At 39.9% G+C, this 26,736-nt stretch overlaps 1 protein-coding gene and 2 long non-coding RNA genes across 4 annotated transcripts in view; 1 reads left to right on the forward strand and 2 right to left on the reverse strand.

Moving 5' to 3' along the window:
- The window catches only part of LOC108430011 (voltage-dependent T-type calcium channel subunit alpha-1I-like), a 362,256-nt gene that overhangs the window by 250,606 nt on the left and 84,914 nt on the right, over nucleotides 1-26,736 (forward strand). For both annotated transcript variants that reach the window (XM_017702138.2, XM_017702139.2), the window contains exons 13-17: nucleotides 523-640; nucleotides 2,886-3,041; nucleotides 3,363-3,447; nucleotides 6,636-6,781; nucleotides 25,564-26,031. In XM_017702138.2, the coding sequence (XP_017557627.2) occupies nucleotides 523-640; nucleotides 2,886-3,041; nucleotides 3,363-3,447; nucleotides 6,636-6,781; nucleotides 25,564-26,031 (973 nt within the window). The remainder of the gene's footprint in view (nucleotides 1-522; nucleotides 641-2,885; nucleotides 3,042-3,362; nucleotides 3,448-6,635; nucleotides 6,782-25,563; nucleotides 26,032-26,736) is intronic.
- Nucleotides 8,927-14,195, reverse strand: LOC119262938. The gene is made up of 4 exons (XR_005130000.1): nucleotides 14,110-14,195; nucleotides 13,606-13,704; nucleotides 13,174-13,245; nucleotides 8,927-9,193 (listed from the first exon to the last, which is right to left on the reverse strand). It is a non-coding gene; the product is annotated as an uncharacterized LOC119262938 (long non-coding RNA).
- On the reverse strand, nucleotides 15,004-18,715 carry LOC119262937. Its single transcript, XR_005129999.1, has 4 exons — nucleotides 17,309-18,715; nucleotides 16,707-16,805; nucleotides 16,106-16,199; nucleotides 15,004-15,228 (listed from the first exon to the last, which is right to left on the reverse strand). It is a non-coding gene; the product is annotated as an uncharacterized LOC119262937 (long non-coding RNA).

Below are 26,736 nucleotides of genomic sequence, written 5' to 3' on the forward strand. Positions count from 1 at the left end.
ACACACACTCTCTTCTGAGGTGAGGAAAGAAGTGAGATTATTGTCTCGCTCCCCTCTTTGTCTGTCTGTCTGTCTGTCTGTCTGTCTGTGTCTGTTTGCGCTCTCTATTTTTTCCTTTTCCCTCTATTTCTCCCCCTTTATCTCTTTACTCGCTCTCTCTGTGTCTTTCTCTCTCACTACTCCTTTCTCTGCTTCTGTTCTTTCTCTCACTCCCTCTCATTTTCCATTTCACTTATCTCTTTCTCTGTTTCTCTCCTCTTTCTCCCTCTTTCTTGCTCTCTCTCTCACTCCCACTTCCTTTTTCTGTTTCTCACGTTTTCACTTTTTCTCTCACTCCCCCTCTCGTTTTCCATATCACTTCTTTCTTTCTGTTTCTCTTCTCTCTCTCTCCCTCTCTTTTTCTTTCTCTCTCCCTTTTACTCTCCACTGTATCTGTCTTTCTTTGCTCTCCCCTTTCTCTCTCTCTCTCTCTCTCTCTCTCTCTCTCTCTCTCTCTCTCTCTCTATCTCTCTCACTCTGCAGTATTCTGGGGATGCACATATTTGGCTGTAAGTTCAGTCTGAAGACGGATGCTGGAGACACGGTGCCGGATAGGAAAAACTTTGACTCTCTGCTGTGGGCCATAGTCACCGTGTTTCAGGTAGTGCAGAGTGGTTTAACACTACCAGTCAAAGATTGCGATACACCTGACTGAACGTACTGTATGATAGTGAATAATGTTTTGTGTCTATTGGACATTCTGACACTAAAGTAAATGCAGAAATTCTTGACAGTTACTGCAAAACGCTCTTTTTCTCAGCAAGTAGTTTTCGGCAGCCAGCAAGATGGCAACATATGTAGAATTTCTTCCATGTTGGATAAGTCTTCCAATTTGCCACTCATAAAGCTGCTTGAGAGAATGGCAAGAGTGTGGAATAAGGCAATAGGAACCAACTGTGAAAAATCTGAATGTGAAGAATGTGAGTTTTGATTTGTCCAGCCTGGCACAATGTTGCCCTAAGGATCACTTATATTAAAGAGTAAATGGGTCATTCCACTAGAATGGTTCAAATTGGACTTTGACATTTTCAAATTTTTTGCTTAAATGTATCATTGATATGTATACCTCACAGTCAAACATGTAACGGGGTTGAGTGTGACGGGGTTGTGATTTTTGCACAAAATGGCCGCTGCTCTACATACTGTATACCAGAGAGAGAGCACATGGCATGCATGAGATTCAGAATTAGCATATAGTTTTGAAATAAAAAAAACTTTTTTTATAAGTAATAGTTTTCTATCTTTTTTCATGTGACGGTGTTGAGTCACTGAGTTTGGCGACCACAGTATCACAAGATAAATGACCAAAATTAAATAAAAGAAGGAAGCCACTTGCCTGTCTTTGCTGTCCTGTTGTCCAAAAGACTTGAGTGATGTCACTTCTTGATGTATATGGATCATATGGATCATACCATTGTTTTTGTGGGGGAGATTCATTTGTGTTACGTTGTTGAGGGGTTACTTAGGTACAGAACTAAATAATGTGATTTTAATAAATAATTATCAATTAATTTTGAAAAATAATATCACAAACAATTAAACACAGACAGTTGTTTAGGTTGACATCAAAATATATGGACTTTTTTATAGTTGTATTTGGTATATTCTAAGTATACTTTCGTTGAAGGCCATGAGGGACATGACAAAATAGGTGGTGTCAGCAAAAATAAATAAATAAACAAAGTTCTCATAAAAAGATCAAATAAAAAAAAATACACTGTATTAAAGGAGATATTTCAATGTATGTGTAAAGCTGTTAAAATATAGATTTTTGTGACCCAGTAGATAAAATACACCTAAAGAGGAGATGAGGACTCAAAATGTGCCATTTCCATGGAATGACCCAAATACAAATATAAATACAGACAGCGCCTTCTGTCCATACTCTGTTGATTTCATCCTTATTTGTGCACTTTCTCTGAAAGCTTATGGACACAGACAAAACGGAGCAGTACCACAGGAAGCCCAGGGGAGCAGTGTAGGTGATAGTTCTCGAGAGACACTGTGCCAATTTCTCTCATTGGTAATATAGGCGGAAAGAATTTTCCACATACATTTAGCAGATTATTTAATATCCTCACAGACCACCTGGTGCCTCTTTCATCTGTTTCATAGTTGGTACATTTTTACGATCTCCTCCACCATCATTGTGGTCAGAAAAAATTATTCTGGACTGCTCCTAGTGGCTGCATTGCTTAACGTCCATGCTAGCATAAAAAATGGAAGTATGTGGGCAGTTTGTAGAATTAAGTAACATTTAAAGTAATATTTTTATACAACAAGAATTGCTGAAACATATTTGTTGCCTAAAAGCAACAGTGTACAACAGGGGAATGGATCTAGCCATTAGTGAGTTGAATTAATGAGAACATGAGAGAACATTGCATTTATCATTAAGTCTAGAATTTAGAATTTATTGTTAGAATTATGTTTGATGTTGTAACATTTAACAGTGCAGTATTATGATATTAGTAGCTAGAAGCTGATTCCAGTTTATTCTGCCTAGTAGCAGTCATACTGTCTGTTTATCACTGTTACCAATTTTATTTAGAAAAGCCAGTTTGACAAACAAAATTCATACTTCTTTCAAAATATTTCATATAATTTCTTTCGTATGATGCAGTTTGTTGCCTCAAGGCAACGTATCCCGAAAGCAAATGTCTTTTAATTTTAATAATTAGGTCCACTTTAAGCAAGAACAGTAAATTATATATATAATTTCTCACAAAATACATGCAAAAAAGGGTTTAAAATGTGGAAAAATGAAGGAAACCTCACTGGTGGTACTGTATTTAGTTAATCAGTGTCTGGATGTGTATGTGTGTTTGAATATGTGTCCTCTGTAGATCCTGACTCAAGAAGACTGGAATGTGGTTCTGTATAATGGCATGGCCTCCACTTCACCTCTGGCTGCTCTCTATTTTGTGGCTCTCATGACTTTTGGAAATTACGTACTGTTTAACTTGCTGGTGGCCATCCTGGTGGAGGGATTTCAGGCAGAGGCAAGGCAACCCCACTCACTTCTCACAGTACATGGCAAATACACCAACCCTCTGTACTCAAGTCCACCCAGAAAAAATTCTATTCTTGTGTTTTCCAGGGACGAGATGTTTCTCTGTGAATGTCAGAATCATTGTAGAAGTGAAAAAAATGCTTTTAAAGCTTTTAAAATGTTAACCACAATTCTGAGCTTTTCAGGGGCAGTAAAGGTAGTAGTGGCAGTGGTAGTAATGATAGGATGCTCTGGTGATGCTTTTTGTGGTGATAGATCTTTTCTTTTTTTACTCCACTTCACTCATATTTCTCCTTAATACCTCCCTCAGGGTGATGCTAACCGCTCATACTCGGATGATGATGGGTCTTCCTATGACGAGAGTGAGAAACACAAGGACTCACTCCAGCTCTCTGGTAAGCCTATTACTCAGAACATGTATATTTGATACGTAATACACCCCTTTAAAGCCCATGTGTCAAACACAGCGCCCTTGGGCCAGATCAGACCCGTGGCGCAATCGTATGCAGCCTGCAAAATTATTTTAGTTTTCCATTAATATTATTCCATTTCCCAATGCGCTGCACTATAATCCCCAGCATGCACTGCAACACAATGTGCATTTCCAACCACCGCCTCCGCCAACAACAATCTAGAGGACAGCGGTTACACCACAGTCTTACCACACCAGTCATGTCACCAAATGCACTAGCTGCTTTTCAGGAGGCCAACCAATATAAGCTCCTGGCTAGCTAAAAAAAATGCTTAGCTAGCTGAAAAGTGGACAGTGAATGCAGGGGGTTTCAGGACAGGTGGGAGCTTGAATACTTTCTTACTTCCAATAAGGATAAACCTATCTGTCTTGTTTACAGGGATAATGTGGCTGTAATGAAATAATACAACATTAGAAGCCATTATGAGACAAAACACCGTGAGAAATATGGAGAGTTGGGAAGACAGCAGAAGCAACGGATAGTGGCAGAGATGAAGAGGGGCCTTGAAGCACTTGAAGCATTGATAAACTGTCTTTGAAAGATCAGCAGAGCTTTATTTTACTGAAAAGGAGGATTATTTTATTTTGACCTAAAATCTAATTCTGCTGTGGAGCTACAACAGGGCAGCAAAAGAGCCATATGTTGCCGACCCCTGCTGTAAGGCAAACTCATCCCAAAGGACTTTTTTTCTTTCTCAGATTTATCACAATTTCACCCATATCAGCATACATATAAACAATCTGCAGGCAGGAGTGGGTTGTACTGGTCATTTTGCATGGTAAATACATTTTATATTTGTGTTGTTAATTTGTGCTGCAGATATCATGACCGCCACTTCCTATCACCACCACTGTAAATAATCTGACTTGTTAAGTTTCTCCACAGCATAGCATCTCATATCATAGCAAACCACGACCGAACAACTTTGTTTACATCTAACTGATTGAAATATGCAGAGATTTTTGAAAAATCAATACGATTCCCCTTTGAGACTAGACTGCAGAATTCTGCAGTACCCATCCATTCATGCTTTCTGTTCTATTTAGCTTCACTTTATGCCATATTTTATCGTCCATTTACTCTAAACAATCTCCATCCTTCTCTCCATCACTCTATACTGCTTCTTCCTCTTCATTCTCCTCACTTGACCCACCGCAGAAAAGTGTTTTACCCATGTTCATCCACTCTTAACCTCAGTCTACTCTTTTGCCTTTCCTCCTTTCTGCTCACTCTGAAACTGTACTCAAGCTCTACAGCTTCCTTCTGTTCTCTCTCTCTCTCTCTCTCTCTCTCTCTCTCTCTCTCTCTCTCTCTCTATCTCTCTCTCTCTCTCTCTCTCCTCAATTGAACCAAGCCAGGTTACGTCTACACTTCTCAAAATCTCACTATATGTTTGCAGACTCCAAAGCAGAGCCCTTGCCTATGATGTATGAATCATGTTGTGGTCTGTAGGTTACATCATGCAGGCCTTCAAGGCCAGTTAGATTAAGCAGAGAGATGTGACAGCGTCCCCCTGAGACTCAATAGCCGTGTCTTATCTCCTGTCGTGCTGGGATTGTCTTAGTAATTGCCTGACCTTTTGGGTGACAGTCATATCTTGATCCTTTTTTATTTTCCTCTGCTCTCAGACTCTCTCTCTTCTCTCTGAAGTCCGTCCACCACAGTGTGCTTAATTATTTACATTAAGGCCCACACCTTTTTCTGAGATTGCAGAAAAACTGTCAGCATCAACCTTCAGCCTGGCCCTGAGTGAGGGTCTGTGTAAATTATTAATCGCTGTGTTTAAAATGCCCAAAACCTTTCACATTCTGTCCAGTGCATAAACAAGAAGCTGACATCTAAGGTGAGGTTAGTTGTTCCGCATGTTTCTGCTGTGTATATATGATAATGAGCAAAAGTCTGAGCCCGAGATTTCATTTGTTTAATCTACAATCAAAACAGCCAAAAGTTATTTATTTTTTGGAGACTGGATGATCCTGCTCTTTAAAAAGGTGGAAAGTCAAAGGAAAAACAAGTTTAAAACAATGATAAGCTACAAAGACAAATGGGATTCCTAACAACCACTCGCAACACCTGGTAGACCACCAAAACTGCCCCATCAGATAAAAAGTCAGGGATTTCCTGGTTTGTCTCAAGGGTTGCGATGTAAAACAAAGACATTCAGAATGGTTTTGTGTAAAATGTGCTGTTCTAGAGAAATTAGAGTCACATTTAGAGTCACAGTGGTGGTGATAGGAACCAGACGTCTGAAGAGTTTAATGCCTCTGAAAGCTCCTGCACATAAACCTATTAAATGAAGTGGTTAGATATGTGCTGCTCAAGGTGTGACACATTGTTTTATGGTACTTTTGTAGCAAAAGTTTGGCTTAAAATGTGTTTTTATCTATTTCTTTGATACATTCATGTCGGAGAGGTACATTCAGGGCACTGTGAGGTAAAAAGACCCCAAAGAACACTCTTTTTTCAGATTTTATTTTACCATCACTAACATATACATCTAAAACTCAGAAGACATGTAGGTAGTTTTGGATAGTTAATAAAATGGCTATGTTTGTGTTGTAGACATAAGGACCCCTGGTTCCTATCACCACCACTGTAAAGCAATCTGAGTCAGCAAGTTCGTCTACACTGAACCATTATTGTTATTCAGAATTGTTGAAAAAATTGTGGCATCCCCTTTTGATAAAAAACGAAATGGTATGAAACAGTGTTGTTAACGCACTGGCCATTTTAATAGAAACTCCTGCCTTGTAGCGTCACAGTTAAGAGACTGTAGCTCGTCTGTTGATGTGCAGGTTGTGTTAGAGATCCAGTTGCCAGCTGCTCTTGGCTGGATATTTTTTGGTGGTGATTCACTCTCAACCAGTATCAGTGACAGTGATGTGTGTAAAAACTGCAGTAACACTACCGTGTCAGTGCCACTGCTGTGCTGAGAATGCTCCACCACCTAAAAAATATCTGGCCCGCAGCAGAAACTGACCAGTGATTATTTGGGCAGTGACAGATTACAGACTGTACACCTGTGAGGTAAATGGAGCTCATCAAGTGGATAGTGAATATATGGGTTTTTTCATTTGTGTTGACTGATGTTGAATCATGTTGCCCACCAGATCCTAAACTGTGTGCTTTGACCCCAAATGGACATCTGGACCTGAATCCTGTGGGTGGAGGCAGGAGGAGTTTTGAAGAAGAATCCCATAAGAGCAGCGTCACCAGTCTGGGCAAAACCAGCCTGGAGCAGCGCTCTTTCTCATTGGTAAGTGTGACATGTCTGTCAATCAGTCATCCATCAGTTTTGTTTCTCATTTAAATCTCAAGTATTTTTCAGTTTCTAATGCCCAGAGCTGTATCATATGGTCAGCTAGCACAGACTTTACTCTTAGAAAAGAACAGCAAAGAACCTTCAGCACCTGCCCAGTGACTTTTATTATAGATGTTTCTCGAGTCAGTGAGTTTTCTATTCTTTTCTAAGTTCTGTAAAGCAAAGTTATTGTCTTTGGTAAATGCAGCTTTGCATCATTTGAGAAATATAAAATTCAGCCTTTTGTATCCCAGAGCGGCAGAGAGAAGCTAGTTCATGCATTTGTTACAAGCAGAGATGATTACTGTCATCCTCTTTTTACTGGACTTCCTAAGAGAATAATCCATTCTTTACAACTCACACAAAATGCAGCTGCACAGACTAACAACAAGAAAGAGAGCTCCTCACCCTCATTCATAAAGAAGTGTACTTGCTACCTGTATCTTTTAGAGTAGATTTTAAAGTTCTTTTCTAGTTTAAAGCACCTGCGTGCCACACTGAAGGTTTCCCTGTTTATTTTCTACCACGTGATCTTAGATCTGCAGATACTGGCCTTCTGCAAACACTGTCAGTAAATTACAGAAACATGGAGAGGCCACTTCTGTTGATAGCTGCCTGTTTCATTAGGCACTTAAGCACTTTTCAGTACTGTTTGTACTCACTCAAAATAATCACACACACACACACACACACACACACACACACACACACACACCTATACTTGTAATTATCTCTTAAGGGGGACACCAGTCAGGGACATGCTATTCGGGGACACCACTTTCCCGTGGTCCTACAGACATGAAAAAAATCATGCAAGTATAATTAAAATTAAGAAACACCAAGATCATCTCAGATTTTTGATTTAACCAAGTAAGTTTCCCAGTGTGTTCTGATTCTGCCAAATGGGGACTTGGGACTAAATTTGCATAACACAGAAATTCTGTGATTATTATAACTTCCTGAGGACGGTACTTGGGACCGAATTTGCATACACACAGATCAGTTAAATAACATCAGGGGGACATTTAAAATCATTAAACTCCAAATGTAACTCAAAATATTTGTAGTTTCTTTAAGTGCATACACAAGACAGCCATCTTGGTTTAACAAATTATTCCTTTTTTTTCCAGTCAAATAAATGTATTTTGTATTCACATAACACAATCCTAGTCTATAGCACTGTGATTTAGTCTAGAGCGCTTTAGACAGTTTTTAGCTTCAATGGACAAAGAACTACTACATGCCCATATACCATTTTCACTGCTCTACAAAACTTGAACTTATTTTTGTCCTTTTAAATTTAGAACACATGAAAGCAACAATGCGATTGTGAACAGTGTGCCAAAACCTTTTTATTTTTTATTTGGAAAAGTCAGCTCTTACACGTATACACCAATCAGATATAACATTCTGACCACCTCGTTTCTATGCTCATTGTCCATTTTATCAGCTCCACTTACTGTATAGCTGCACTTTGTAGTTCTACAGTTACAGTCTGTAGTCCATCTGTTTCTCTGATACTTTGTTAGCCCCCTAAACACTGTGTCTACTCACTGTCCACTCTATTAGACACTCCTACCTTGTCGGTCCACCTTGTAGATGTAAAGTCAGAGACGACAGCTCATCTGCTGCTGCACAGTTTGTGTTGGTCATCCTCTAGTCCTTCATCAGTGGTCACAGGACGCTGCCCACAGGATGCTGCCCACAGGGTGCTGCCCACAGGACGCTGTTGGCTGGATATTTTTGGTTGGTGGACTATTCTCAGTCCAGCAGTGATACTGAGGTGTTTAAAAACTCCAGCAGCGCTTCTGTGTCTGATCCACTCAGACCAGCACAACACACACTAACACAACACCACCACGTCAGTGTTACTGCAGTGCTGAGAATGACCCACCACCCAAATAGTACCTGCTCTGTGAGGGTCCATGGGGGTCCTGACCACTGAAGAACAGGGTAACAGAGTATCAGAGAAACAGATGGACTACAGTCTGTAACTGTAGAACTACAGAGTGCAGCTATACAGTAAGTGGAGCTGATAAAGTGGACAGTGTGTAGAAACGAGCAGGTGGTCAGAACGTTATGCCTTATCAGTGTATTTACATGTTTTTCAAATGAAATAAACAAAAAAAAAAAAATACAAATTGTGGCTCAAATCTCTCTTGTAAGCCACAACGCAATTGTGAACATAGAATTTGACACTCTGCCAATCTCTGTTTTTAAGCGCTGAAGGCTCAGCTCTTTTGCACTGTTCGCAAGGTAGCTTCCCTGGGACACGGCATGAACTGATAAAGTTTTTCAGGTGTGTTTCCACGGCCTGGATCTCAATCACTTCCCAAGCTTTTCTTCTTTTCTGTGCATGTGTTTTACCTAAGTATGAGAAATAAATATTATTATAAAGGAAAACACAGAACAGTGATTAAGTAAATAGTGAATTTGTTGAACTGTTTCAATCATGTTGTTGAACTCTCACAAGAAATTATTAAAATTATTTTGTGTGGACATTACATTGGTATTTAAAACTTCAGATGCAAGCATAAGAACCGCTGATAATCATCACTCACAAATGTTAATAAGACAAACAACAGCAAAAGAACAAAGTATACTAGGAGTGTTAAAAATCAATTTTCTGACAATTTGTGGCTTTAAAATGATCTGCCAGTTTAGTACCCCGTATTAACACTGTCTGGCCATTTTATCAGTAATCATACTATACAGATGCATTACATATGTGTACCATTACTAACTGTAGCTCACACGTTGCTTGAAAAGTCAAGCTGTGGTGTTAGAGATCATCACACAATTACAGGAAGAAACGATCAGAGTCATTTCAACAAACTCAAACACACACAGAAACGTTCATGTGGGATGAGGTCAAATGGTGAGAGAGATTAATAGATCTATGGATTAGATGTAAATGAAATGAAATGCTGATTATTTTGTCCTGTAATTGTGTGATGGTCTCTAACACTGCAGCTTGATGCAGGAGCAGAAACACCGTGGGCCATTTGCTGTGAAGGAGAACTACACTTTCCTCAACACTTACACTTTTCCTTAACTACCCAAATCACAATCAGACCTAATGAGCATTTCTGTTCATTATCTCATCACTCTAACATATAAAAACCAGTAAGACAGTCTCAGGTACATATTAGCAGCTTGTGTCTATTACATTACTTTGTGCACAAATCAAAAAACCAAATAACGCATGTTGAGTTAAAAAGAAAACATGACCACGATTAAAAGAAATGAGGGAGCGATTTAAGAAATCGTAACCACAAATAAAAGAAAAACGTGTGTACGAACTGCAAAATGTTCTCTCAAGTTTATTTTTTTTCCTCCGTCCCCTCCAGGGCTCCATAATATATGGAAACTATGCTGCAAGAACAGCCAGTTTTGAATTCAGGTTCTGCATCACAGGAACCAACCTATTCAGCTTACTGCCTATTTACACTGAGGTTCTAAAAAGTCTTTCACTTCTGAATGAGGTGCAAAGCACAATCTAATCTGAACAGAGATAACTGATCATATTTCAATCTTAGAGGCATAGAAACAAAAACCTGTTTAATTTTGTTTAAAAGAAAGAGGCTGGGTTGGGAAATGGTCATGTAGAAATGATTTTGACCACTCAAGTAATAAGTAGACCTCAAGAAAAAAAAAAAAACAATTAAATGTGTCATATAGTCCGTTTAAGCAATGAACAGTGGCAAAAAATTATATAAAATCTGTTTACTGTGGTCACTAAAACATGAGGTTTAGGCGATTTAACTTCATATCTTTATTTTGTGTTGAATGACAATTTTATTTACACTAGATTACACTATTCCTTTAATTAATTCAGTGCAAAAATGTAAAAGACAGATAATTTAGAAGATGTTCCTGTTTTTCTGATGACATGTAATCAGGTAGGAAATACAGTGAAATAGTGTTCTGCCTGGCTCTGCCATTGTTGCTGCTTAGTGAGTTTTGTTTCCACAGCTACAGTTTTAAGAGAGAATTTTTTTCAGCATAGCTTTCATACCAACTGTTTCATTTTACTTGTCATACCAGTGACCCTGACCTATGCCAATGCAACAGGCACAGCAGTGTTGCTGTGTACACCTATCGGCCACTTTATCAGATATCTGTACTTGATAATGATAAGGTATGTGGTCCTAACAGGCTCAGAACTGCTGCAGACTCCATCATTCTCTATCACTTCAGGACTTTTATTTAGATCCATAACTTCAAGGTTGCTTCTCTCTGTAACACCCATGACACCTGAAGATGTGCTATGAGGGACAAGATTAGAGGGGGTAGCTTCATCCACAGAAGACAGACACCTCCATTTCACTGGTTTACGGGAGGTACTACTCTCTGAACTACTTTTGTTCCCTTCATCTCTAGAGTCAAGGACGTACTCCTCTCCACTGTCTAAAGTAGAATCAAATAGCTCATCTGAATCTTCAGGAACAAACCCTCTCATCTAAAAATCAATATTACAAGGGTAATTTTTGAAATGCATCAGAACATCAGAAATTAAAAGGCAAATTCATAAACCAAGCCTATATGACAAGTATTTGTCTCCTGCATGATTTTCTGAATATTTACTTTTTTCATGGATTGCTGAAAGACACATGACTACTGAATTGGGATTCCAATATAATATACACCATATTGCCAAAAGTATTCAGTCACCCATCCAAATCATTGAATTCAGGTATTCCAATCACTTCCATGGCCACAGGTGTATAAAGCCGAGCCCCTAGGCCTGCAGACTGCTTCTACAGACATTAGTGAAAGAATGGGTCGCTCTCAGGAGCTCAGTGAATTCCAGCGTGGTACCGTGATCGGACGCCACCTGTGCAGCAAGTCCAGTCATGAAATTTCCTCACTACTAAATATTCCACAGTCAACTGTCAGTGGGATTATAACAAAGTGGAAGCGACTGGGAACGACAGTAACTCAGCTACAAAGTGGTCAGCCACGTAAAACGACAGAGCGGGGTCAGCGGATGCTGAGGGGCATAGTGCGCAGAGGTCACCGACTTTCTGCAGAGTCAATCACTACAGACCTCCAAACTTCATGTGGCCTTCAGATCAGCTCAAGAACAGCGTATAGAGCTTCATGGAATGGGTTTCCATGGCCGAGCAGCTGCATCCAAGCCTTACATCACCAAGTGCAATGCAAAGCGTCAAAGGCAGTGGTGCAAAGCGTCAAAGGCAGTGGTGGTGTGGGGTTGTTTTCAGGAGTTGGGCTCAGCCCTTTAGTTCCAGTGAAAGGAACTCTTAATGCTTTTAGCAGACCAAAAGATTTTGGACAGTTTCATGCTCCCAACCTCGTGGGAATAGTTTGGAGATGGCCCCAAACTATTATGCATATACAAAGAAATATTTTACAAGAATAAAATTACACAATTCTGAAAAGAGCTGTGAATTTGTTTCTAGTTTTGTGCCATACTACCTGACGTACAAATTATGGAAGATCTAGGATGTCTAGTAAAACAGTCACTACATTCTGCAGAATGAACATCATACCCATGTTCAGTCTCAGTGATTCTAGTGTCAAAGTATGGGCATGACTTGGCTCACTGCAAGAGGCATTGGCAAAAAGGAATTCAGTGGTGTATTTGAGAATTTCACAGGAGGATATCAGCCCAATCAGTTTAGAAGTAAACCTGGTGTTCAATTTGATCAAAGAGCAACAGAACAGGTGAAAATACAAAATCAAGCATACTTACGTCTAAAGAAAATGAAAATTAGATATGGAATGCCCCTTAGTCAATACCCAGACATAAATTCCACTGAGATATCATATTAAGTCAACTAAAGATCAAAACTTTTACCCCTTTCTGTAAAGAGCATTTACTTTACCTTATTTGCAGATTGATGGAGATATGAGGTGTGCGAAATATTTCATGAAGCTCTATTTTAACTGCTGAAATGTTAAAAACTTCTCCTTTCACGATTCCAGATTGTGATAAACATCCTATATTATGTCACAGTTTGCCATAGAAATTAGAAGATATAACAAAAATAAATTTTTAATAATAATAATAAATTGCTGACTACATCTGAATATTGTGAATTTTTTCCCTCATCTTGCTTGGTGTGTAATAACCTTAACATGTGCTCATAGCACGACATTGCAGTGGCAGTGAGAGTTTGTTAAATAATGGCTGTTGTGTGTCTATGGCCTGCAGCTTTTTTAATGTTTTGAAGTTCACAATAGCGTTACTGTGTGTCTTTAACATTGCAATATACTGCATATACATTATACTGGCACATGCCCATAAATTAATTGAAATTTTAAGCTATGAATTAATATTCTAATGAAACTTATCTGCATTGGAATGAATATGAAATACTTACTAGAATACTTCTAGTCCTTCTTAATTTAGGTACATGCGCATGCTCGTCATCAGTATTTCCAGACGAAGAACTCTTCAATAAAAGAAGAAAAACATACAACATTGTTGAGGGAGTTGCAGAGTTAAATCAATGTAAAAAAGAAGCATGCTCATAACATAGTTAAATTGTCGGTAGATTTAATACTGTATGGAATGATTTAACTTCAGCCTGTTACATTTGTGCAACTAAGACTGGGAAGGTGCATTGATATGAGAGCCTATATTACGTTCTAACATTTCTTCTCAGAATTGTATGAAAGTTCATTCATTCTGAATTGTTAGTGTGCTATACTGTAATTAGAAACTTCTTGTCATTCAAAAGTTCAGCTGAGCCCATGTCCTGATTACAACTTCAGAAAGCTTTTAAAAACTAATGACTTTTAAAGAAATGTACCTGCCCAGAACTGCTGTTGTTGCTGTGATCCTTCAGAGGCTCTGACTGATGAGACATAGGGGTGACCCATGCAATCTTCTCAGGATTGGAATTTCTCATCTGTAAAGTTCAAATGTACATGACTACGAGAGACTTGAACATGAATAGGTAGAACAGGTAGCAAGAAGGAGTCTTGACTATGACAGTGGCTAATGATTCTCTTTGACAAAACAGCAAAACTGTGTCCTACTCTGTCATCTGTAATATTATATATTTTAGAATTAAAATGTGAGATAATGATAAAACATACTTTGCAATGCCCAAGGTATGCTTAAAATCCTACACAATTTCAGTATTGAGTATATAACTTAGGCTGACAAGTATACACACACAAGTTAGTCAAGTATGAAAATGACCTTAAAGTAAGCAAAATCTGTACTGTGCCCTAAGAAGCACTTGTAGAAAATTCAGAGTTGGTGATTTTCATGCCTAACAAACACTTGTGAATAACCACAAGAGACTTACCTTATCACTTGCTGAGGAACATGCAGACAGAGCAGGTCTGGACTGCAATGGCAGACAGTCCTCTTGAGCACTGCTCTCTGAAATTGTGTCCTTCTAAGACCTCTGCAAATATATGGTACAATTTTACAAAATCATGAATTAGTACACAACTGAAGAGATGCTATGCAATTGAACAAAAACCCCTTTAAGAATATTATCCTTTAGACAAGAATGAGAACAATCAAAAGGCTTCAACTCCATACTTTAAACAGATTTTCAGAAAGTAGGTGGTTAAATCTTGGCCCGTCATGATCACTTTTGTCATACAAATAATAGTGATTAATGATTTAATTGTTCACTGTATGCAAGCCAAAAGTAGCTGAATTAGCTGATTAACCTGTGTTTGCTTAGTAGCTAAATAATAAACTACACTGTTGTGTGCATATACATACTCACAAGTGTCTACAGATTAATAAGTTATGAAAAGAATTATGAGTAGATTTTTTCCCACAAAGAACTAAATCATCAAAACGAATTTTGCCATCATACATGCTAAAAACTTTAGAACTAGCTGCACTGTTAACCAAAACAAACATTACTCACTCTAAGTCATAACTGTTTTCATAAGCCTCATAATGTCATCAAGTATTTTTATTTCCTCACCACAATGCACCCAGTTCAAATTCTGCTTTTTGTAACAATGACTGTGAAATCTAATGACTTACATAATTGTGATCATGTCAAATAAATTTAGCGTTTATGTAATAACTGTGACAAGCTTACATTAATGAGGTACATCAATAGTTCCATTCAACAACAGTGAATACAAAAATTAAAAAAAAAAATGAATTCAAGGTCAAAAATACTTTGAGGACGCCTAACACACTTTATGACCGTCTAATTATCACAGCTCAAGATATACTTTTCCCCTTTGATTTTCTAATTCTACATATACTGTAAAGATGCTAAATTCAATTTCAACCTTGTTGGCAATTTTCAGATCTAAGAAACACTTGGGAATGACCACAAGAGACTTACTTGATCACTTGCTAAGGAACAAGCAAACAGAACAGGTCCTGATTGCAACAGCTGATAGTTCTCTTGAGCACTGTTTTCTGATATTGTGTTCTTTCCAGTCCTCTGTAAATATATGGTACAAATAGACAGCAAGTGTGACCAAAGTACAAGAAATGCTACGTAATTTAAAGATAAGTTCTCTGTTTATGTATAAAAATATTGACACTTTAGAATCACAATGAGACAAATCAGAAATCTTCAGCTCCAGACATTGACCTGGATTATCTGCTGGATTTTCATCTTTGGTTGGAATAAAATTGGTCCTTAATTACATAAAAAATGTATTTACAAACAGTAAACAAGATTAAGAAACTGAATTCTAAAACTTACAGACTGAGGTAAAAGATTTCAACATTAAAATCAGACATTTAGACAGGCTTTATAATGCTTACATCTGTCACTCAAAGTGCTTATGCACATTAAGGCCTAAACATTCTTTGTGAGGACGCTTAACACATTTTGTGACCAGGACACAATTCAAAGACAGACTTCCTATATACATAACACTTCTATTACATTGGACCAAACATAAAGCAGAAGACATGTTACAACTTTGCAAAACTCAAACATGCACTGAGATATGCAAATGTAGTGTTTCCTCACTGCTTACACACATTAAGGCCTAAACATTCTTTGTGAGGACGCTTAACACATTTTGTGACCATGTGACTTGTGGGGACACTATCCTGGCTGAGAGTATTTTCCCAACATCTCTCTCATTTACACATATTTAACCAAAGCCTGCATCGTGGGGACTCCGTGAAGTCAGCACATACAACAAACATAACTGACAAAATATGATGTTCTGGAACTTCCAAACTTGCTCACGATATACTTTTGCCCTTTCATTTTCTAATTCTATATATCATAAAGCTACACGTATCAAAGTTGGCTATTTTCATATCTAAGGAATACCTGTCAATGACCAAAAGAGGCTTACCTGATCACTTGCTGAGGAACAAGTAGATAGAACAGGTTCTGACGGGGATGGTGGCTGATTCTCTTTGATGTTACTCTTGGAAACTGTGTCCTCCCTGATTTGTTCAAATATGGTACATTGAGAAATTAACCAAGAAATTCAAAGACAGACTTCATATACACATAACACTTCTATTACATTGGACCAAACATAAAGCAGAAGACATGTTACAACTTTGCAAAACTCAAACATGCACTGAGATATGCAAATGTAATGTTTCCTCACTGCTTACACACATTAAGGCCTAAACATTCTTTGTGAGGACGCTTAACACATTTTGTGACCATGTGACTTGTGGGGACACTAGGCTAGCTAACAGTATTTTCCCAACATCTCTCTCATTTACACATATTTAACCAAAGCCTGCATTGTGGGGACTCCGTGAAGTCATCACATACATTAAACATAACTGACAAAATATGACGTTCTGGAACTTCCAAACTTGCTCACGACATACTTTTGCCCTTTCATTTTCTAATTCTATATATCGTAAAGCAACATGTATCAAAGTTGGCTGTTTTCACATCTAAGGAACACCTGTCAATGACCAAAAGAGGCTTACCTGATCACTTGCTGAGGAACAAGTAGATAGAACAGGTTCTGACGGGGATGGTGGCTGACTCTCTTTGATGTTACTCTTGGAAACTGTGTCCTCCCTGACCTGTTCAAATATGGTACATTGAGAAATTAACCAAGAAATTCAAAGACAGACTTCCTATATACATAACACTTCTATTACATTGGACCAAACATAAAGCAGAAGACATGTTACAACTTTGTAAAACTCAAAACATGCACTGAGATATGCAAATGTAATGTTTCCTCACTGCTTACACACATTAAGGCCTAAACATTCTTTGTGAGGACGCTTAACACATTTTGTGACCATGTGACTTGTGGGGACACTATCCTAGCTGAGAGTATTTTCCCAACATCTCTCTCATTTACACATATTTAACCAAAGCCTGCATCGTGGGGACTCTGTGAAGTCATCACATACAACAATCATAACTGACAAAATATGCCGTTCTAGAACTTCCAAACTTGCTCACGATATACTTTTGCCCTTTCATTTTCTAATTCTATATATTGTAAAGCTACACGTATCAAAGTTGGCTGTTTTCACATCTAAGGAACACTTGTCAATGACCAAAAGAGGCTTACCTGATCACTTGCTGAGGAACAAGTAGATAGAACAGGTTCTGACGGGGATGGTGGCTGACTCTCTTTGATGTTACTCTTGGAAACTGTGTCCTCCCTGATTTGTTCAAATATGGTACATTGAGAAATTAACCAAGAAATTCAAAGACAGACTTCATATACACATAACACTTCTATTACATTGGACCAAACATAAAGCAGAAGACATGTTACAACTTTGCAAAACTCAAACATGCACTGAGATATGCAAATGTAGTGTTTCCTCACTGCTTACACACATTAAGGCCTAAACATTCTTTGTGAGGACGCTTAACACATTTTGTGACCATGTGACTTGTGGGGACACTAGGCTAGCTAACAGTATTTTCCCAACATCTCTCTCATTTACACATATTTAACCAAAGCCTGCATTGTGGGGACTCCGTGAAGTCATCACATACATTAAACATAACTGACAAAATATGACGTTCTGGAACTTCCAAACTTGCTCACGATATACTTTTGCCCTTTCATTTTCTAATTCTATATATCGTAAAGCTACACGTATCAAAGTTGGCTGTTTTCATATCTAAGGAACACCTGTCAATGACCAAAAGTCACCTGATCACTTGCTGAGGAACAAGTAGATAGAACAGGTTCTAACGGGGATGGTGGCTGACTCTCTTTGGTGTTACTCTTGGAAACTGTGTGCCATTATTGTTTTCCACATCAAATGGATGCTCTCTCTCGTCCACTAAGCGAGGAACAGGAAGCTAATATTCTCATTTACCTCCAATATATCATATCTTTCCCACTTTAGCTAGAACGTGATATTACTCAGGAGACAAACTTGTTGATTGTCTTATTTACCACAGGACTGATCTCAATGCAACCACATGACATCACAGTGTGACAATGAGGGCCTAGTCATACAGGAACTTTGCCTATTTGCCATATTCTTTTATAATAAACATTTCTTTCTTGTTTATATATAATAATTTAATAGCACTGTAATATGCATAATAGTATTTTAATAGTATTGGATATGTACACTGTTGCAAGTATTAACAGCCTGGGTTCCCTTAAATTTTCCTACTCGTTACTTCTCTGTGAGAAAGCAAACAGTAGGTTTAAAGATTGAGATTTAAGTTTTATTACAGCCAATCAAAAGTACTGCAACATGCAGAATTTAACTGCTCTTGTTCTTTCAGCTCTAGAAAACTGGAGACTCTGATGTACAGAAACTACGTTTTTAAGAAAAACAGCTGATTTCAGCCCTGCAGTGCAGGAAAGGCACTAGATTCACACAATTACTAGCTGATTAAAACATGTAAGGGCTCCCCAGTAAAACATCTCAGCATGTTGTTCTGTTTGTCTGATCTGCTGCAGAAAGTGCTCAGAACTACAGGTCTGCAGGACCACCTCTCAACCAACACCAGCACCATGCCCTCCCCTCCCCCCACTGCTGACCTGCTCTGCTCTCCCTGCGCTCTCTCCCCTCCCCCCACCCCCTCCCCCCACCGCTGCTCTGCTCGCTCTCTCGCGCTCTGCCCCTCCCCCCTCCTCCCCACTCTGGGCGAAACCCGGGCAGCGAGGCTGTAACAGCGCTGCGCTCCGAACAGAGTTCGGCTCTTTCCGCCTGTCAGTACTTACGGCGGAAATACCCGAAGTCATACACGATTTAATGATTGGTTGGACTCTGCAGAATCTGCCTAGCAACCAATACGCACTTTGACTTTGGTCGCATTCGGGCCACAACTTTTAAAGAAATAAGACAGAAACTTCATCTGTGAAGTTTTATGAAATGTAATTACATGAAAACAGACATGAACTGATTATATGAATTTCCGCGGGGAAAAGCCCACTCATCACACAGTCCAAACCCAGCTTAGATGGTCTTGCCAACCGATTTAATGGGGAAAAGGACATATGATAATGCCTCATATGAATTGGTGACAAATGCCAACAAAGTGTTTTTATTACACAGACAGGAAAATTTGCCCGTGTAGGGGAAACAGAAGCGTAGGGAATACGTGATGTTACCTTACAGCAGTGCGTCTAAAAATATGTTTAGCGTCTAAAACGCTGTTTAATAGTCGCCAAACTCGCCGGTGTAACTGAGCTGTCAGCGAACGCTCCGAGGCTCCGAGGCTGAGCTGTCAGCGCTGCTCCTCCGCCCCTCCCTGCCCGGCTCGCTCCGCTAGCCTAGCCTAGCCTAGCCTAATTAGCAGCGTTCATTCGGGAAACTAACGCCTAAGAACCGAATTCCATGTCCTTTCCCGAGTCTTAAGGATAAACAAACGTCTTCAAACACACAAAAAAACACAAACCAGCATAAATAGCGAATTCCTTACCTTTCTGTCCGTTTGGACGAAGCAGAGAAAATCACCAATTAGCCACACAGCCGTGCAGGAGGAAGCGAGGCAGGATGGGAAATGTAGTTTTCGGCGAATTCCTGTCGTAGTGTTCACGGACCAAGAGAGCAGCTTCAAAAAACTACAACGCCATTTTAAAACTTCAGAATGTGGCTTTCTCGCGCAGCTGCGTTAGCTGATTTCACTCTTTACAAACACGTTATAAAAATGCAAAAATGCATGGATATACTCTGAAAAACTGTAGAACTATGACTGTAACTCACATTTTACGAATTATTAGCTTTACTGCTGCACAAAAATAAGTAGCTGTACTGACTTACTGAATGCTCAGCATGTTAACACTATTACACATAAAACACGATTAAGTTAACAATTCTGTTAGACTTAATAATTACTCTATATAGATTTTATGGTGTAATATACATTAGGAATGTACTATACATGTTTATCAGACCAAAAAACTGGACATTTTGTGGGAATTCATATTACCTTCACAGCTGAACATGTTCGATTTAAGCGCTAGGTCTGTTTACCTACTAGTGCGCATGCGCAGTGTTCCCCTCAGGGCGGATTTGCATAAATTAGACTTGCATAGTGTGTTAAGCGAGCGGGCGTGGCCCCATCCCTTGCAAAACCAGCTCCAGACTACAGAGGCCGCTGTGGAGCACAGCTTCACACACACACTTCGGTTCCAAACCTTCCTCCTGGGCTTTAGCTAAATCAAGCGCGAGGCACCTAGTCATACCCTCTGCTACACGTTTTAAGGGGTCTCCCTCATGGGGACCATGGTTTTTGTCCCCATAACGTTTTGCGTCCCCATTTGGTTGGTGTGTAAACAGGGTTGTGTCCCCATGAAAATAGGAAAACAAGTCCACACACACACACACACACACACACACACACACACACACACACACACACACATTTTCTAAACCACTTATCCTTCTGGGTGATGGAGGGATGATGGAGCGTATCCCAGTGGTCATTGGGCAGAAGGCAGGATGCACCCTGGACAGGTTGCCAGTCCATCACAGAGCTTGTCATAACACAGTGAACATTAAAATAAATAAATGGAATTATAATTGAACAAAACTCATCGCATTTTCAAGTCAAGTTCTTCTACACCAAACCCACTCATCCATGTCTTTAAGGACCTTGCTTTGTGCACTGGTGCACAGTCATGTTGGAACAGGAAGGGACTGTCCCCAAACTGTTCCCACAAAGTTGGGAGCATGAAATTGTCCAAAATCTCTTGCTCTGCCGAACCCGAGACCTGAAAAACGACCCCACACCATAATCCACCCTCCACCAATCTTTACACTTGGCACAATGCAGTCAGACAAGTACTGTTCTCCTGGCAACCACCAAACCCAGACTCCATCGGATTGCCAGATGGAGAAGCGTGATTCATCACTCCAGAGAACATCTCCACTGCTCTAGAGTCCAGTGGCGGCGCTTTACACCACAGCATTCAGCGCTTTGCATTGCGCTTGGTGATGTAAGGCTTGGATGCAGCTGCTTGGCCTTGGAAAATCATTCCATAAAGGTCTCTGCCCTGTTCTTGAGCTAATCTGAAGGCCACATGAAGTTTGGAGGTCTGTAGCGATTGACTGCAGAAAGTTGGCAACCTCTGCGCACTATGCCCCTCAGCATCCGCTGACCCCACTCTGTCATTTTACATGGCCTACCACTTCGTGGCTGAAGTGCTGTCGTTCCCAATCACTTCCACTTTGTTATAATCCCACTGACAGTTGACTGTGGAATATTTAGTAGTGAGGAAATTTCACGACTGGACTTGTTGCACAGGTGGCGTCCGATCACGCTACCATGCTGGAGTTCACTGAGCTCCTGAGAGCGACCCATTCTTTCACTAATGTCTGTAGAAGCAGTCTGCAGGCCTAGGGGCTTGTTTTTATACACCTGTGGCCATGGAAGTGATTGGAACACCTGAATTCAATGATTTAGATGTACGAGTGAATACTTTTGGAAATATAGTGTATGAATTTGAACTCTCCTAATAAACTGAAAAAACAACTGAATTCAGCAGCTTATAAGCAACTTTTATTTACACCGTTAAGTCTCTTGATAATCTACTGAATGCATTCACTGCTGCTACATCATGTTGTTGATGTTTTACTACTGAGAGTCTATTGAGGGTTTATTTCAACTAAAAAGGACCACTCAAAATAACGTGTTACCATATTAGTTACATAGTAGTTACTGATTAAATCTTAGCATGAATACATGGACACAAGTCATGTATTGAAATGACTTGATTCAAACATTTACACGTTAACAAAATATATTATATTGTATTATATAATGTGACATTAGCCCTTTAAAACCTAAGCCCCAATGAGTGAGCCAGGGCATATGTGTCTTTATGACTAGGCAATACAGATGACTCTGCAGATGTAGTGTAGATCAGGCCTAGGGTTTCATTATTGAATTTGTATTATTGGAACTCATCATCTGTAGTTTAGTATGAAATTTAAAGCTCATTTGAGAGATCGCAGATGGTTGGTTACATAGGTTTAGAATGTGTGAATGTATCAGGAATATCATGGCCTAACTTATGTATGTGTAAATTTATGCTTTATACATATTCAGATAATAAACCTGCAGTTTAAGGGGTTAAAAAATATACAAACGTCTTCTAAATGTCCTCAACTGCAAAATCCTGTAATTTTTTACCTAAACTTTCTAAAGTTACTCAGTTTGGAATAGTGCAAATTGTGGATTCTAAGGTGTGAGCTGGAGGATTGCAGCATGCAGAGTAGCTTAATGTCTCAAACTTTAATTGCAGTCTTTGGGAGCTTTTTGACTGTTTTCAGTTCACATCCAGCTTATTTGCACTGTAGGGAGAGAGAGAGAGAGAGAGAGAGAGAGAGAGAGAGAGAGAGAGAGAGTGAGTGAGTGAGTGCAGTGGTGATACTGCTTCGACCAGCATGTCCAGCAGAGAAGTGGTCCCCAGGGACCCCCAAATGGTCTGCATTTTTTCTCCAACCCAATTCGCAATGCATTGGGATAGAGCAAAAATGTAGGGTCTGTGAGTGGTTTTGTGAATCACTGCAGTAGAAGACAGAGTCATATATGACTAGGGCTGAGTTTAATTACTTTAATACCACCGAGTATCACCAGACACCCTGTTTTCGCTTGCAGAGTATGATATTATGTGGAAGAATGAAGGAGGAGACACTGCAAAGTGCCAAACAAAGGTCTTTGAAAAAAATTACTGTCCTGAACTTGAAGTCAAAGAACAATTAAAGTTCTGCAACGCCCTTAACAGTGGACTCTATATACAGAGCAGCAGAGGAGGCACCGCCACAGGATCATTACTGTCAGAGACTTACCCTAATAGGTCTCAAAAAATAAATCAGTCATTGCTTCATTTTTTCATAACATAACCATTATATAATAGTGCTTTTATTACATTACTTCCTAAAGCTGCTTGAATCACTGAATCAAATTACTGAATCAAATTACTGTTTTGTGTAAAGAATCAAATTGAATCATTCCTAATTCACCAAAATGGAATCAAAAACCTAAAGAGTCTTGAACTGAATCAATTCGCTGTCAGGGCAAAGATGCACTCCCCTAATCGAGGATTGTTTAATTGATACTGAGCCCTGGATATGTCCATCATCCTTGATGACACAGATGAATGTAAATGGCTGATGGAACTGCTTGAATCACTGAACTGAACTGAATCAAATGACTGTTTCGTGTATAGAATCAAAGTGAATTCTTCTTAATTCCCAAAAAATGAATCAAAAGCCAAAGAGTCAAGCATTGAATCAATTTGTTGTCAGCTCAAATACTTGCACCCCTTATCAAGGCGTGTTTTGTTAATACTGAGCCCTGGATGTGTCCACCTTCCTTGAAGGCACAGATGAATGTAAATGGCTGAGGGAGCTGCTTGAATCACTGAACTGAATCAATTGCTGAATCAAATCAGTGTTATGTGTTTAGAATCAAAGTCTTTCCTATTTCACAACAGTTGAATCAAAAGCCAAAGAGTTGTGAATTGAATCGATTCACTGTCAGCTCAAAGACTCACATCCCTAATTGAGGCTTGTTTTATTGATATTGAGTGCTGGATATGACCATCGTCCTTGAAGTCACTGATGAATGTAAATGGCTGATGGAGCCCCAGACAGAGTTTAATTCTGCCACCTGTGATCCAACTGTGTGTGTGATTATCATCAGCTGTGTGTGTGCGTGTGTGTGCAGTCTGCTTCTGCTGGGAAATCACACATCGCTAATGAGTCAATGAAACATTTGTGATAATTATTGCTTTGATTAGAAATCGCTCAGCCAGAGACTGCCCCGCCGCGGTCTGCGAGTGTCCAGGACATGTGTGTGCGTGCATGTTTGCGGGACCAAAATTCCCCTGGTGGGGTGCCAAGCCAAGCCATGGCTGTGAGGTTTCCATAGCAACTCCTCTTTAATTGAGGCAGCCATGAGAACTGAGGGAAAAAAGAGAGAGCAAGAGAGATATAGTATGAAAAAGACAGAGAGAGAGAGAGAGAGAGAAGGAGAGTGCTCGATGGTTTAAATATAGTGTTGTGACGCACCGTGCTTGGGAGATCACGAGAGTTAGGCTGGGAGCTGTAAGTCTCTGAGCTTTTGCAATAGAAGTGTGTATGCAGTACAGCGCAGGGCCACAGGCTGAAACGGCAGCACTGAATGGCTAATCAATCGCAGTATCTGCTCCATTCACGACGCATGAGTCACTGCGCAAAATCTCCCCATGTAAATCCACTCAGCGGCCCACTGTTTGTTTTTCCAGCCATCGCTCTGGCTGTTCTTGTGTTTTGATTCATTTCCTTCAAGACAGCAAGCGGCATTCATAAGTATTGTGAATTGAGTTTAAAGTTGCCTGTCGCAGCGTTTAATGCGACAGCGAGTGCCATGTATGGGTGCTGTGTTTCCTGTTGCCGCATAAACATCTCCTCCTGCTTTAAAGCAAATTTAGATGACTTAATAACGGTTAACAAGGTTTCTATGGCAACCGCCTTTTTACCTCCACTGGTGCTAAATATGGACAATTGTCCTCAGTTACATCCAACATATGCAGCCTGCAATTATCTTTGTGCTGCAATGAAGTGAGCGTGGTTGAAGAACTGAGTATAGAGTCCCTCTCACCATAAGCCATTGTTTCATAGTAGTCACTCGCTGTAACTAACGTGATACAATGCTTTTATTCGGCCCCCAGAATTCTGTGATACTTTGTTACTGCTTGTAGAGACTGGCTGGACTGATTAAAGTCGAAATGGCATGGAACTTACCCTTTAACGCATTAAATGGCAAGGGTCCCCCGACAGGCCCAAAGTTTTATTACATACTTCCATAACCTAAGAATAGCTCAGCCAGTTTGCATTGAAGTCCCTGTAGTTGCTCAATAATATGCCTTAATATATAATAAGACTGAGATTTTAAGGGGTTAAAAGGCTCATAGGCTACATTTTTTGTGCTTTATTTTTCTCATCTGCTGCACAGTTTGTGTTGGTCATCCTCCAGTCCTTCATGAGTGGTCACTGGAAGCTGCCCACAGGACACTGTTGGCTGGATCTTTTTGGTTGATGAACTATTCTCAGTCCAGCAGTGACACTGAGGTGTTTAAAAACACACACTTACACACCACCACCACCACATTAGTGTTACTGCAGTACTGAGAATGATCCACCACCCAAATAGTACCTGCTCTATGAGGGTCTACGGGGTCCTGGTCATAATGTTATGCCTGATCGATATATATATAGTTATGTAATCGATCAGCAGAGATATATTGACATTTGAGCAAAAGTATTAGCATAGATTAAAAAATTTATAACAGTCATCTTGATGCCTGAAAATGCTGCTTTAAAACATGTCCTCACTTCCATTCTCTCTTCCTGACAGCGCCATGGCCGCAGCTCCTTGTACCGCCACTGGGGGCGCCCTCACCCTCAGTCTGCCTGGAGTCGGCGCTCCAGTTGGAACAGCATGGGTCGTACCTCCCGTGGGCTGACTGTAGGGGGCAGCTTGAGGGTCCGTGGCCCTCACTCCCACCCAGCTGAACGCGAATCCCTTCTGTCCCCTCCTCCCCAGCTCTCTCACCCTCCCTATCTCCTATCCCGTCGCCTCCCCCCACGCCGGGACCGCCGCGCTCTCTCCCTGGAGTTGCCTGAGTGCTTCCAGCTGCCTGGACCCCCCCTGCAGTGCCCCCCTCTGACCAGAAAGAAGAGCTTCTGTGGGGACCATGGCTCTGGAGAGCATCAGGATTGTAATGGGAAGGCACCGGGCCCTCGAGCCCCGCTGCTGACTGAAGTTTACCCTCAGCTGAACGCCCGTAAGGACAGGCCCCACATTGATGAGGAGATTGACTATGTAAGCTTGATTCAGCTTTTATTACACTCATTCAACTCAAATCAGTTCAGCTGATGTACTGTGATTCATTGTACTTACACTGGCCTCTTTGACCACATTGGCCTTGTAGCTCCAGCAAAGCTAAAGAAGCAAATATTACCTTCTTTAATTTGCCTGTTTTTACCTGCACACAATGAGAAAAGATGAATCAACTCAAAGCCATCCAACAGGCGCAGCAGAGAGGTAAACATGGAATAGCAAGCTGCCTTTGTTAGATACAACAAACAGTGGAGTATTATTTTGGAGACCAACTACAAAGTGCAAAACAGAACTGAGGATGAGCGAGGAGGTAAAAACAAACCAGAGGAGTGTTGGGTGGAAAGAATGATGAAGAACTAATTCCATAAAAGGGAACTGAAAGAGCTACTAGAGCACATGCTTGCATTTACACATAAAAAAGAAAAGAAAGCTTTCAACTGTCTTATAGTGTTTGCTTTTATTTTGTTAAGAAGGAACCACTTTATACTTTGTATACTTTATTAAATTTAACGTGCTTATAAGACATGAACCTATGATTGTTATCAGTGGAAAACATCACAATATAAATTAGATTTGTACAAACTATTCATTGTTCAACACCAACACTGACCACTGCAGCCTCAATAACTAAGGATGTCTTTGCCTGAAGTTCACAGTCCAAACAATCCCAATTTAAATTTAGGCTCT

Source organism: Pygocentrus nattereri, chromosome 30 (assembly GCF_015220715.1).
Source record: "Pygocentrus nattereri isolate fPygNat1 chromosome 30, fPygNat1.pri, whole genome shotgun sequence".
In the NCBI taxonomy this organism is placed as follows: Eukaryota; Metazoa; Chordata; class Actinopteri; order Characiformes; family Serrasalmidae; genus Pygocentrus; species Pygocentrus nattereri.